This window comes from Sorex fumeus, unplaced genomic scaffold (genome assembly GCF_029834395.1).
Source record: "Sorex fumeus unplaced genomic scaffold, SorFum_2.1 ptg000067l, whole genome shotgun sequence".
NCBI lineage: Eukaryota > Metazoa > Chordata > Mammalia > Eulipotyphla > Soricidae > Sorex > Sorex fumeus.
The window spans coordinates 5754438-5769524 of NW_026606124.1; the positions used below are offsets into that span (position 1 = coordinate 5754438).

General features: G+C 45.6%; 1 protein-coding gene across 1 annotated transcript in view; it reads right to left on the minus strand.

Annotated features, from left to right (window-relative positions):
* THSD4 (thrombospondin type 1 domain containing 4) overlaps positions 1 to 14659 on the minus strand; it is a 624572-nt gene extending 609913 nt beyond the window's left edge. Inside the window, exons 1-3 of the mRNA XM_056128738.1 lie at positions 14569 to 14659; positions 13235 to 13307; positions 7359 to 7431 (exon numbers count right to left, since the gene is read on the minus strand). Of these exons, the coding sequence (XP_055984713.1) occupies positions 7359 to 7431; positions 13235 to 13307; positions 14569 to 14659 (237 nt within the window). The remainder of the gene's footprint in view (positions 1 to 7358; positions 7432 to 13234; positions 13308 to 14568) is intronic.
* Between the last annotated feature and the right edge of the window lie 428 nt (positions 14660 to 15087).

Consider the following 15087-nt stretch of genomic DNA (forward strand, 5'->3'; position numbering starts at 1 on the left):
CAAGGACCCAGAGGAGTACAGAATGATTTCTTTTACCCAAATAAAAGATTAAAGATTATGCTGATGGTACACATGATTTATAAAGCAGCATGGTGAGGGAACATCCATCAGGATGTTAGTAGTACAATTTCAGTAACTCAAAAGAGTCCTACCTTTTACATATTTTTCTTTGCATATAGTAGTTATGGTTCTTATTAAAGTCTAGGTCAATTTTTTCCCATAATCTTGTCCTCACCTTACCAGAAAATAAAGGCATGGGGAGTTTTGAAAAAATAATCACATTTGTCAAATGTCATTACATAATGGCCAAGAACAGAGGTTAGGCTGGGAAATCTTTGGTGATCTGTCATGTTGCATGAGTAAGAGGAGGCCCTCTGAATAGAACTTTCTGGAAAGAGCTATTTGCACTCTGCAACAGAGCTTTCTTCTGTTATTTTGGGGCAGTCTTTACAGAGATGTATCCCATCATCAGAGCAGCATTTCGAAATGCATAGTTTACTTGACAGCATTTACAAATTATGTCTTTTCCTCAGAATAACTTACCCAACAGAAATGTTTCCATATGCTACAGTTGGACACGCTATTGTAATTAGAAGGAAAAGGAGATGTCTTTTTCTTGTGGCTAGTTTTCATATACATACTAGGCTATAATATGAGCAAATTAGTAATGCTATCCCTTAAGAATTGATCATAAAATGGTTTTCTAATTCTTTCTGCTACATTCTGCTACAGATTGAGATTGCATTTTGTCTCAAAACAATGGGTCAGCAGAAATTCAATTATGATTTATCTCAGTAATAAAAACAATTTGATAGCAATCATAATTCTTAAGTTTTAATAAGAAAATATAGATATTCTTTCCCTTTCATTACACTGTGTTCCTTAGTGTCCCAGGAGGAGACAACTTCCAACTTCAAATTCTTAAACTTGCTATTAACTCTTCTCTCTCCTGGCTTTAGGAGAGTAGTAAACTGTGGTTGGTAAACTGAGGGCCAAATCCAGCTCTTGCATTTATAAATCAAGTTTTTCTGGAACACAGCCATGAACATTCATTTTCACGTGGTTGCCTGCGTGCTGCAAAAGCAGAGCTAAGAACTTGTGATGGAGACCATATCGTACAGAAAGAAAGGCTAAAATATTCCTAACTTGCCACTCATCAGGGAAAATGCTGACCTTTTAAAATTAAGTGTCATCTCATGGAAAGTATCATGCTAAGTGAAATGCGTCAGAAAGAGAAGGACAGATAGAATGACTGTACTCATTTGTGGAATATAAAATAACATAATATGGGACTGACACCCAAGGACAGTAGAGACAAGGGCTAGGAAGACTGTTCAACAGTTGGAAGCCTGCCTCATGCGTTGGCGAAGAAGGCAGCTGGGTTAGAGAAGGGATCATTAAGTCAATGATGATTGGAGGGATTGTTCGGGATGGGAGATGTGTGCTGAAAGTAGATAAAGAACCAAACATGATGACCTCTCAGTATCTGTGTTGTAAACCATAATGCCCAAAAATAGAGAGAGTAAGAGGGAAATGATCTGCCATAGAAGCAGGGAGGGTGGGGGGAGTGGCAGATGAAATACTGGGGATATTGGTGGTGGAAAATGCGCACTGGTGGAGGGATGGGTGTTCGATCATTGTATGACTGAAATTCAATCATGAAAGCTTTGTAACTGTATCTCACGGTGATTCAATAAAAAAAAAAACCTGAAGTGTCATCTAACTTCTTATCATGCAGTAATAACTGGCTGCTTCTGTCGGGGCTGCTTCTGCTGCCAGGCTTTGGAGAGGATGAAAGCTACAGGTCCACAAAAGTCCAATAAATATTAAGAAGAAATTCATCATCTTTGAAAGCACTGAGACTGGAGGGATAGTTCAGGGGGCAAGGGCACAGGCTTTGCGTGCACCAGTCCATTTCCTAGTGCCATATGTTCCCTCCCTGGAGCACTGCCAGGCTAACCCTAGCATCCCAAACACATAGTAGCATATAGGAAAATTGTTAAAAGTTATGTGCTGTCCAAGCAAAGGACTCAATAAATTATTTAGAAAAACAATTGTTTGTGATGGAGGGAGACTGTTGAACCACACCTAGAGGTGCTCAGGGTTTATCCTCCTCTGTGCTCAGGGAGCACTCCTGGCAGGGGTTCGGGCAACTCTATGTGGTGCTAGGGATTGCTGGGTTTGCTGCATGTACCTCCTGTACTGATTCTCCAGCCCCTAGAAAAAAATTTTAATCTATCTTTCTATCATATGGCAGTTATTAACAATATTTTTTATTTTATTGTAGGAGTATTGCTATTTATTCAGCCATTGATTAGGCTGATTGAATTGGGCATGAACTCCACCTTACTCTTTTTTTCTTATTTATAAATTTATTTATTGAATTACTGTGAGAGTAGTTACAAAGCTTTTGGATTTAAGTCTTGGTCATACAATGATGAAACATCTGTCCCTTCATTGGTGTCCATTTTCCACCACCAAAAACCCCAGTATACTTCCCCCATCTCACACTCTCCCCCTACCTGTGGGGCAGATGGCTTCCACATTACTCTCTCTCTACTTTGATTACATTCAATATTTTGACACCAGACCCACCATTATTATTTGGAATTTTACCCCAACACTCAGACCTGCTGAAAAGGCAAATGTAGACAATTTGTTTTCTATTGCTGGATATGAATAACATATGATGTTGCACAGCTGCAGTAGTGGCCACACAATTTTGGAATTCCAATCACTTAATCACTTAACTTCCCGTTAGTCGTCGATTTGCTCGAGCGGGCGCCAGTAACGTCTCCATTTGTCCCTGTCGCGTGCTAGTGTAGCCCAATGGCATCTCTTCGCTCCGGGAACATGGAGGGCCTCAAACCGATCGTTCATGACCTTGACAAAGAAGTCTGACCATCTGGTAGGTGGGCGGCCACGCGGTCTCTTGACATCCCGTGGAATCCAATCAGTAACAGCTCTAGTCCAACGGTCGTCTTTAAATCTCATTACGTGACCAGCCCATCTGATTTTCGACACCTTGGCAAATGAGACAGCGTCCCTGATCCTTGATCGTCGACGGATGTCAGAACTCCGGATTCGTTCTCTCATTTGAGTGAAACGTGATATTCCAAGCATAGCTCTTTCTATTCTTCTTTGGGAGACCTGAATGGCGTTCTCATCTTGTTTGCGTAGGGCCCAGGTCTCTGAGGCATATGTTAATGCAGGAAGAACAGTGGAATCAAAGAGATGTGCCCGGAGCCGGAGGTTCTTCGTCCTCTTAGCTATTTCTTCGACGTTCTTGAAGGCGTTCCAAGCCGCTCTCTTCCTCCTGCGCAGCTCGGGTGCCAGGTCATTTCTCATGTTGACCTCTCGACCTAGGTAGACATAGCTGTTGCATTCGGAGATGGTCGTTCCATTGAGAGCGAATGGGGCGTCAGGAATAAGGCTGTTTCTCATAAACATTGTCTTCGTAAGATTCAGCTGTAGTCCTACCTTTCCACACTCACGGTCAAAGTCGGCCAGCATTTGTGCCGCTTGGCTGATGTTTGGTGTTATTAAAACAATGTCATCAGCAAAGCGGAGGTGGTGTAGTTGCCGACCATCTATCTTCACTCCCATTCCTTCCCATTCCAGTCGTCGCATGATGTTCTCGAGGGTGGCACTGAAGAGTTTTGGTGAAATGGTATCACCCTGCCGCACCCCTCTCTTGACATCAACGATCACTTCTTTGTAGAATGGTGAGATCCTGGTAGTGAATCCGCAATACAGCTCACGGAGGATCCTGATGTATTGGGCTTGAATGCCCTGATTGGCTAGGGCTTCAATGATCGCTTCCGTCTCAACAGAATCAAAGGCCTTCTTTAAATCAATGAACGTTAAGCAGAGCGGCATCTTGAACTCCCGAGAAACCTCAATGAGCTTGGTTATCGTGTGGATATGGTCGAATTCCAATTTTGGAATTCCAAAATTTTAACAATTAAATCTGGAGGGATTTCTGCCAAAACCTGCTGGGTTCCGAGATTTGTTCTTAAGTCTCTGGGATCATGGCTTTTAAGCAGCTTGATCAGGAGCCAGAGAGGCCATGCGTGGGTGGTGACTTGGGGTCTCATTGGGGTGGGGAGGAAAGGGCCAGCTCCACACCCAACCCGTGAGGCCCAGCCAGTGTCTTGTCACTGCAGGCCCAAACCTGACTGTCCAATGGCCTCTGGAGGATAGCAGCCACCCAGCCACCAAGCAGGAGCAGGTGGAGGGACAGCACCCTTTCCCCCCCTAGGGTGGTCCGCTGCTGGTAACCTCCTGCAGGGACCGGACACATTTCTGCCAAAATCCTCTGGGTTCCAAGATTTGTTTCTGAGTCTCTGGGATCATAGCCATTAAGCAGTTTGATCAGGAACCAGAGAGGCCATGCCTCCAATTATATAGCTGAGCTGGAGATGGTTTGTGGGTGTGTCTCCCACATGCCTAAATTTTGGCCATTTACTTTCTTGGTAAACTTGGCCCCAAATTGTTGGGGTCTGGACAAAGGCACAGCAGCAATTTGGGGGTATCTAGAAGTCTGAAGGCGCCATCAGGTTGCTGATGCACTCACCTGACAGTATTAACAATATTCTGATAAATAGGTTTGGTATACCAACGTGGGAGAACCCCTACTAATTTTTTCAAATCAAAATATGCAGCAAAATGCATTCTTTCCCTCCTGTAACTCCAAAGCCTTTACTTGCTCGGGCATCAACTCAGAAATCTAAGCCCAAAGTCGCATCTACATATAATCACAGTCAGAGATGGATTCACCCTGAGGAAGACTGCTCTCCAGCTGAGAAACTGTGAAATCATACATGATAGACACTTCCAAACTACAGCCACAATCAGGCACTGGGCAAACCTTCCCGTTCAAAGGGGAGAGAGATGGAAGAGGAAAGGAATGCCTAATTCTGAATAAGCCCAAAACCCAATGAGAAACTTCTGTTAAACTTCTATGCTTGATAATAACCCAGTGCTTGGCCCCACATGAGACTGGAGGGGTGGGGATGGGCTTCTAGCCTTGCCCTGAGTTTCCAATGAAGTACTGCTCATTTTCTTGGGAGGGCTTACATGCCATGTATGTCTACTGACTGTCTCACTTGGGGGATATGTTCTTGCTGAGGGGCCTGCTAAGGAGAATGAGACTCTCTCTACCACGCCCCTCTCTCCCTGTTGGGCTCTCACCTGATTCACCTTTGAGTGGTCTGACTCCTGACTTCACTGGCCTTTCCTAACACACATTTCCAAACTCTATCAGTCTCTGTCTGGTGATGAAACAGTTCCGAAATCACCACCACCAGGTGAGGTATTTATTTTGGCAGCATCTCAACCTGTCAATTTCAAATTTCATCTTAGTCCTGTTGGGCTGCTAAAACAAGGTACCCCAGACTGCATTGTGGAGAAACAGCAGGAATGTATTTCTCACACTCCTGGAGGCTGGAAGTGTGAGGCCAAGAAGGTGGGGGTACCCTGACCGCAAACTTCTCTCCATACCCCGACTGCCAGTGGAAAACTGCAGTGGTGCCTGTAGCACTCAGTAGGGACTAATATGAGCACCAGTTCCTTCCCTACTATTCAGGAGAGCTCACCCCTAAGACCTACTCACCTCCCAAAGTTCTCACCTCCAAATCACACTGGAGATTGGGATGCCACTGAGGCTTGGGGGAGTGGAGGAAGGACGCAGCACATGTGATCATCCATAGTGTTGTCCTTTCTGATTTCTGGCATTTTGCATAGGGAGGGTGCACTGGAGTGAGAGTCTTTACATTTCCAAGTGACTCCAACCAAAAGATGTTTAGACCCTAGCCAGGCTTTCTACTTACTCAGTCACTCAACAGGTATTTTCTGAGCACCTCTAACATGCTGGGCTGGATTCCAGGAGCTGGGATTATGGCCATGATCAAAACAGGCAAGATTCCACTTTTAGGCAGCTGACAGCCCTACCAGAGAAACGTGGCCATACAGGCTTATACCCAGCATATATGGAAAAACAAAAGCAGAGTTGAATCCGCACATGGAAAGGAAATGAGACTAACTAGGATCATGCTGTTCTCAAGAAGGGTTGTGTGCAGGCAGAAATGTGCATGGACTCTTTTTCTCTGCCTCCATTCCCTTCCAGACTCCCCTTCCCTGAAAACTTAGGAAAAGATCTGATCAACTCAGTCACACTTTAATACACAGCTGCCCTGTGGTTCCTGTCCAAGTGTCACTTTTTTAATTTATATTTGAGGAGCTCCCAGATTACAGAAGTTTAGAGAACTTCTCAGAGTAATTGCATCAATTTCTTTTTGCTGGGTTACTCCTTAGTCATCATTCTGGACTGTGCTCAAGGGACCAGATAGTCCACATAGTACCCGGGATTGAACTAGAGTTGCATGCATGCAAAGCAAAAGCCTCCACGCCATACTTGCTCGTGGGCTCATAGATCTTTTTCTAAGGAAACATGCTGCATGGTGGGGCAGCTGTAAGCTGGTTTCCATGACAATGACTTAATGATTCATTTTCTGTAAAACACATAGAGCCTAAGGAGAATTGTTACTGGGGCCAGAGTAATAGAGTACAGTGGGTAGGGCATTTGCCTTGCATGCAGCCGACCTAGGATGGATCCCCGGCATGCCACATGGTCCTCTCAGTCCCACCAAGAGTGATCCCTGAGCCAGGAGTAAGTCCTCAGCACAGCAGCATGTAGATCAAAACCAAAAAACAAACAAAAATCCCATTAAAGGTAGTGTGCCAGATTCTATCTGTCTCATCAAAGCCGCTTTCCAACTTTTGTGGCCCAAGGGGAAAGCATTAAAGGCTTGCCTTTCCTTTGGGTTGGATTTTGCTAATGTCTGTTGCCAGCCAGAACTGGAAGTGGGCAAGACAAAGAGAGGGCTGGGTCCTTATTTCCCTGCTGCCCTCCCTACCCATGACTGTCCTTATGCCATAGGTAGATGTGACCCCACAAGTCCCTGATGGGGCTCCTACAGAACTACAGCCACAGCAGGACACACCTTTCCCCTTCTCCTCCTCTCTACCTTCCCAGAAGGGTCCCCAGAAGGAGATGTTGGAAGAACCCATGTTATCTCCCATTATTCCTAAAGGTGGGAGTGGAGAGATTCTGATCACTGGCCCTTTAACCTCCTTTGCAACCCATTCAGCTGTGAAGTCAGCACTCTGTCAGCCCAGAGGAAGACTCTTCATCCAGCTTCTTCTTTTCACTCCAGGGGTTAAGAGGGCCTTTGCAATAAAAGGCATGTTTTCTTTCACAGTTAGCAGTGACTGACTTTGAAGTAGCACCAAGCTCAGTGACCAGAGCAGCCCACCCCCTCATGCAGAAAGAAGGCCCTGAACAGGCCGTGGCTTACCTTTCTGTGCTCAGTAGAGGGCTGTGAGCAGACCAGCTGGAATACAAGCAGCAGGACAGCAGAGCCCAGAATGCTGAGGAGGGAAAGTGACAACAGACAATGCTGTGAGTACGCCCTAGGCAGCAGCGCCAACCCAAACAGCAGTATCTGCAGCCCACCACGGAAGGGAGAGAACATTTCACCTTAGGAGCGAGCCAATACAGATACTGAGGGTCGTACCATGTAGGGGCTGATGGCACAGTGGCATGGATCAGGCTGTGACGTGGGGCAGATCCAGGATCCTGTCCAACTTTCCCCACTTACATAGGACCTCTATTTCATGCTCTACACCCAGCAATCACTCCTAACAGTGCACAAGGGACTACATGGAGGAACCATGAAATTGAACTGGGGTTGGCCACATGCAAGGCAAGTGCCCTGCCCACTTGTACTATGTCTCTGGCCCCCAGGACCTTGATTTTTTTTTGAGCCTCAATCTCTTTCATCATCCCTTGGGGAGAAACGGAGAAGCTGGCTTGGGGTTCAGGGAGGACTGGGTAACATTAAGCACCACGTGACTCAGAGCAAGAGCCCTGGGCGATTGCATGGTCTTCTCAAAGGGGAAAAATCAAGGTCAAAGAGAGGCACTCAGTTAAGTAGGGAGATTCCTCCCTTCCAGTCCAGGATTCCCTTGGAACTCTCCTTAGCCTGTCCTTAGCAGCAGTGTCACCTGTGTTCTCCCTGGGCAGGATTAGCTGTGTTAAGCCCAATGTCACCAGTCCTGATGAGGGCTTGTCACTGTGGGTAGCAGAGCCAGCTGGACAGTGGCAGCAGGGTGCACTGGGAGTGGCAGGGTGCACTGGGAGTGGCAGTGGCAGGGTTCAGGCACTTCAGACTGGAACCCCAATTCTACCAGTCCCATGAGCTCAACTTCCCCTTTTCCTCAAGGATGGGGACAGAGGCCAAAAGTCCTGACACAGTGACCAAGTCAGAGCAGAGGTGAGCTGTGGCAATTTGTTTCAGTACCCAAGGTCACTTGAGTCAATGCATCCGTCCTACTAGGTGGTGGTGTGTGTTTGTTTTCATTCTTTTCAGGGTTTAACTTGGAGCAGTTAAATGAATTAATCCAGTGATTCACAAGCAACTTAACACAGGTGGAAACACGGTCCTGGAAAGCTCACCAGCAGAAATGGAGAAGAGAAAGTTTATCTAAATCTGGGGTTATGGCTTGTCAAGTTAGAAAAGACTCTTTCCATCTTTAAGTACCCCAAATTCCACCCAAACCCCATACTGCATGAAACCAGCCTAGCCCTCATACTCTACACAGAATAGATGTGGGCCGCCTAGCTGAGCACTATGCCTTAGGGATGAAACACATGGCTCAGAGTTGTGGGGACAGTGTAAATGTATTCTTTCTGTCACCCCACAATGGCATCTGGAGCCAGATGAAGCCTGATGACACGCACTTCTGTTCCAGAAGTAAGGGATGTACCATCTGTTCAGAGTGGAAAAGGAATAAGTTAAATGTGGGTAATCCAGAAAAAATCCCAACAAAGACAATGGCTCATCAGGGTGAGGGGACCCTTGAAGAAAGGTGACAAGGGGCATGGGCTCCTGGGGACAGGAACTGGGGGTGCACCAGGGTTTCCTTCCGTGCTAGAATGGCCTATACCAGGAGATGTGCAAGAGGAGACCCTCTGAGAGAGGAATCTCAGACACAGGCATTGCTAACTTAAGGACAGCAGCACCAATGCCAGTGGGTAGCCTCTTCGCCCAGCCACTTTTCCCTCCTCCGCCATGTCCTGGAGGAATTCACACTGACCAAGGGAGAACCGGAGTGCGAAGAAAACAGCCAACCCCTTCCCTGGTCAGGGGTCTGTGGCGAGAAAAAGCCCAGTCTAGGGCTTGTAAGAAGCTTTAATTGTATGATTTTAAAATGTTTGTATCTATTCACAGTATCTTTTTCTTTTGTAATTTATAAGGGCCTCCCCAGCCATGCTGAGTGTAAGAGGCTGGGAACCTTTCCCTGAGTTACTCAGTTCAGCTATGCAGGTGGATGGTACTTGGTTTCAGTGATGGCTGGGCCTATCTTAGGGTGTTTGGGGGTGGGGGCAAGTTTTTAATATAATCTTTGATCCAAAGATCAAACTTCGGACCTTGTGGGTGCAAAATGTGAGTTCATACCTGAGAACTATTTCCTGACCCTAGGGCTTTTTTTTTTTTTCAGTGTAGCCTATTTGTACATAAAAGTCTTCCAAGTAAGGGATCTGGTCAAAAGAATAGAATGTGACATAAGTGGTGAAGAGAACAAAAGCCAGTTGATGACTTGCCAAGGTAACACCAACAGAATTTTCTGTGATCATGAAATCTTCTGGTTTTGTGTGACTCAAAGCCTAATACGGGGCTCTGTCCTGTTCAATGTGGAAGCCCACAGCGCGGGTCTAGATGGCAAAGTGGCTGATGTTTTAGATCACGACTCGAATCTCTTCACCCACAGTCAATGGACTCAGCCAACAAAGTCTGGGATTGGGGGGCAGAGAACCACTATCTTCTGCTCATATGCCCTCTGGCTCCACCTATGCCTCTGAATGACAGTGAACAGACACCAAAACTCAGGGGTCTAGGTACTTGGTCCCATGACTTGGGGAAACTCTGCACTGGGTCTCTGTTTACTCCTCTGCAAAGAGGGATCAGGCACCTCAAATGAAGGCACATGTGAGATCACACAGCACACAGCCAGGCTTGTAGCACCCTCTGGCACTGTTGACTCCTTTGAAACGCAAACCAGGTTGGTGTGGTTTTCTTTCTTTCTTTCTTTCTTTCTTTCTTTCTTTCTTTCTTTCTTTCTTTTTCCATCTTTTGGGTCACATCCAGCGATTCTGAGGGGTTCCTTCTGACTCTGCACTCAGGAATTACTCCTGGCGGTTCTCAGAGGACCCTATGGGATGCCGGGGATCCAACCTGGGTAGGCCACGTGCAAGGCAGATGCCCTACTGCTGTACTATCACTCCGGCCCCAAGGTGTTTTTGCTTGTTTGTTTTTTCTTAAGAAAATAAAACAGTGGCTCTCTACAGTAGTATCTACATCAATCCTCCAAAGCTCTTGGCAGATTCCGACTGCAATCAGGAGTAGCTTTGCATCCCTGCTCAACCTGGCTTATACTTTCCAAACTCTCAGAGATTGTTGAGGAGAGAGAGACAGGCAGAAAAACAGAAAGACATACAGAAAAACAGAGACAGAGAGAATGAGAGCCGGGAGATGGGATACTCTTCCATCTCAGGGGAACTGCATCCCAGGTTGCTGGTCCTGTCGATGGCTCCTGCACTCACTCCTGGTGTCCACCCAGGGCTGTTCCTTCTCCATAAGGCTTTCCTGGGCTTAAATAAAGCAGCATGAATTCTCCCAGTTCAGTCTGTATCTTTTTCTCCATGATACTCACTAGCATGCATTTTTTATTTTTTTGTTTCCAGGGTAGAGGGTGGAGTTCCCAAGCAGAGTTCAGGAGACCTGGGGTTCCATTGGTGATTCTTGGCTACTCTGATTGGAGTATTCATGTGAGGGCTCAAGTACACGGTGGTCCTCAGGCCCCGTGGTGCAGGGGTTACCGTGCCAGCCCAGCATTCCTTGGAGCCTTCAGGGAGTAGTGACAATATGGTGCCAGGAATTGAACTTGGGTCAGGTGGCCTAATTGGCATGTGCGCTCCGGGCTGTACTACTGTCTCTTCACCCCTCCATCTCATTATTTATTTCAATTTCTCCCTTCTAACCAATCAAATATAAGCTCCACGAGATCAGGGGGTTGGTTTGTCAGTACTTTCCCTCCAACACTGAGCAGAGTGCCAGTACCATAAGGGCTTAATTCACTGAATGAATAAATTAGTAGTCAATGTCATGATTTATAAAATTTACAGCAAGGAGATAAAAGTACAAATAAACAAGTTCATAAAATGTCCAGGCAACTTTGGGTGCTTTTTGTTGGGGGATTTATAAAAACAAAAACAAAACAAAAAACCACAGTGGTGCTCTGGAACATCTATGTGAACTCCCCAAATTCTTTCTTGTGGGATTTACATGACCAATAGCAGCCAAATGCTTGCAGGTGTCTCTTGCTGCGAAAATGCAACACGAGTGAGAGTAAGATGTTTCAATGCTACTTTTTGTCCTCAAGTTGGGCCCCTGAAGCTAAAATGAATCAGGATACCCCATAAAATTTATTCTGGAATAAAATCTTGGTTATTAGATGGGCTCTACTCTGAATGGAATAGAATAAATTCTCCCAAAGGGGAAATTATTCTTTGGGCTGCAGTAACAGCAGCCAGAGCAATATATAACCCCAGGGGCTCGATGAACCCCTGCCAAGGGCTGAACGCTTCCCACCCAGCTCAGCAGACTCTGTTAGCATGACCGCCCCACTCACAGAACTCTCTAATTGGGAATCTGTCCCTGTGCCCATACCTCTTCAAAACAGGGACCAAATAGCCCTGATCCTGTTCCTCCAGACCCAATTTGAAATTCATGTTTGGGGAACGGGAAAGCATGTGTGTGTGTGTGTGTATGTGTGTGTGTGTGTGAGCACGCGCTTGCGCGCGCACACACACACACACACAACTCATGTGTTATTTCACTTTGATAGTTTGCTTTGGCAAAGGACTCCCAGCCTGCAAGGTTTTGACAGATTGAAGGCTACCAGGGCCTTTGGCAAACAAATCACACGCTCCCCTCCAGGCAGTGGGGGAAGCCACATTCCTACCAAGACTTTCCAATTCACCTTGCAATTGAAACAACCCAACGTTTCACACCAATCAGAGAAGTGGGGTAAAAACAGTATGCTATTTGCTCAGTGTTGCTCTAAATTTTAAAGACTCCATCATTTCATTTCCTCGTGTAAAAAATAATTTAAATTATTGAAATTCAGGACAAGATTTACATCATGGAACTGGGGGTCTGGGCTTCATTTACATCATGGAACTGGGGGTCTGGGCTTCATTCTATAAAGGGCCGGCCGCAGTGAGGAGACACGCGGGGCCTCATGGGATGGGGGCAGGGCCGGACCTTTCCTCCCCTCACCAATGAGGCTACCCACAAACGAGCCCTCTGGCTACTCAACAAGTGGCTTAAACCATGATCCCAGAGACTCAGAAATAAATCTCGCAACCCAGTGGCTTTTGGCAGAAATCCCCCCAGATTTAATTATTAAGATTTTAGAATTCCAAAACTGTGCAGCTGCAGTAGCAACATTATGTCCTCACAACATTGTATACTATTCATTATCAGCACTAGAAAACAAATTGTCTAATGTTGCTTTTTTGGTAGATGTGAGTGTTGGGGTAAAAATCCCAAATAATAATGGTGGATCTGGTGTCAAAATATTGAATGTAATCAAAGTAGAGAGAGAGAGTAATGTGGAAACCATCTGCCATACAGGTAGGGGGAGGGGGTGGGTTGGGGGGTATATTGGGGGTTTGGGTGGTGGGCAGTGTGCGCTGGTGAAGAGACGGGTAGTTTCATCATTCTATAACCGAGACTTAAACTGAAAGCTTTGTAACTGCTCTCACGGTGACTCAATAAATAAATTTATATTTTAAAAAAATGAAGGAGCAAGAAAGAAACGAAGAAAGAGCAATAACAGAAGCACCCAAAGATCAGAGGGATGAAAAAAACTTCAGAAGCATATAGGATAATGAATTAAAAGTCAATAAAATGTGTACTTTGAGATAAATAAAATACACCTGCTGATGTTTAAAAAAAGAGAGAGATGCAATACAAATGACTTGATGAGTTCCACCCATTCTGAAGCTTCCAAGTGTCAAATGAAATCCCATCACCCACTTGATGGGGCAGAAACATACACAGAAAAGCAAAGTTTATCCCACTTATCAAAAGGCACACATACCTACTTAGTGGCAAAGCCTGATTTCAACGACAGCAGGCACACCATTGGCCCGGACCCTTCACCATCATGCTCTTGAGCTGCATGAGGATGGATATAACATGCCTTAAAGCCAAGCACTTGTTATTTTATAGCCTCAATTTTCTTCCCCGCAGTCCAAGGCTGTGGCTTCCCACATCTGTTTTCCTTGCTGTCGTTGCTTGCAAAAATAATCAGAAAATAAGTGGATACAATAAACCTTCATTTATCCACTCTCACTAGAGAAGGTTCTAAATCATGTAATAATAAATAAAGGGGGCCATTTAAACCTCAAATTTAAAGATGCATTCTATTGGGATTGGAGAGAAAATACAAGGGGTAAAGAGCTTGCCTTGCAGGTGAATGACCCCTATTGGATCCTCAACACTACACAGAGTCCGCTGGGCACTGCCAGGAGTGATCCCTGAGCATCGAGCCAAGAGTAAACCCTGAACATTGCCAGATGTAGCCAAAAATCCAAAGCAAACAATCAAAAAAAAAAAGGCATTCATTTGGTTTCTCCTACGTTCTGATATACAGTCTGCTTAGCGCTCGTGAACCTGTTCACCAGGGCTCATTTCCTGAGCATCTGTGTGTTTTCACATCTCACTATGACTGTCTGTGGAGCAGAGCTGGATAAGGCACTGGGAAGCTGTGAGTCCAGTTGGCCCAGCGCTGGCTCCTTCCTGCTCTCAGGCACTGCTACCCATAGCACAGATGAGCCTGTGTCTTCGAAACTCATCTCCCTTCTGTCAGTCTTGGCTTTGGAAAGCTCTAGACAACCAAGCTGCAGCCAAACCAAGGCTGGGCTTCCCAAATTGGCCACGGGAAATGGCCTGTTGGGCTTTCCTGGAGTGAGATGTTTCCAGTTTAGGGCCGCGACACAAAGTCAGTGATTCTGTTTGCAGGTTGGTTTCTATTGCTTCTTTCCGGGTTCTCGCTACACTTTGTGTTTTCCTGAGCCAGGGCCTCTGGAAAAGTGAGCATTCAGTCACAAACGCTCTTTTTAAAACACACAACCTCTGGTAAATTCCCCACTGTGGTGGTTTTCTTGAGGGAACTCTATTATCTCACTTTGTAGCTATATGAATGGCATGGTTTGATCCAAACTCAGGGATAGTTAATAGCAAGTGTATGAAAGGATGGCAAGGAAAGAGAAAATTGGTTTGGTGAGAAGAAAGGAAAGAGGGAAGAAATAAATATCAGTCACCAAAAACATACGAAGCACTGTGATGGAGACATTTTTTTATTGATAAAGTGTTTATTAAGTGCCCCCCCCCCGAACTCAATCAGAAAACTCAGAGCACTGGAAGAAGATGATACCCTCAAAAGGAAATTCATACAAGTCGTAGTTAATTTTTGATCCCCCGAAGTCGTTGCTGATCAAGGCATCTAAAGCCACTTGGGTACACATGGAATGAGTAGCCCAAGAATCACACCTTGATTTCATCAAGTGCTTTTTGGTACAGAATGTTCTAGCAGATACCACAGTCAAGTATTGAGTGAGGAGGACATGTTCCAGGTGTAGGCCTGTGCCAGGCAAAAAGAAAAAAGCAATACTGTCGAAACGCTTGCCATCCTTTTATAGGTAGGGTTTGCCAAGGCAGGCCTCCAAAAAACTATTTTATTTCTTCCTTGTCTCTATGCCTACCATTCCCTGGCTCCTACAGGGCTTCCCACAAAAGATTCCAGCAGGTTCTTCCCTGGCACACTTGGACACTTCAAGTTCCCACCAAATGGAGTGTGCTTTTCTAGAGTTAGGCCTATTACCTGACCAATTGGAGCCAGTGGCCTCGTAATATAGTAGTCAAGTGGTAGGCAACCCCTTGTAAGAACATGCAA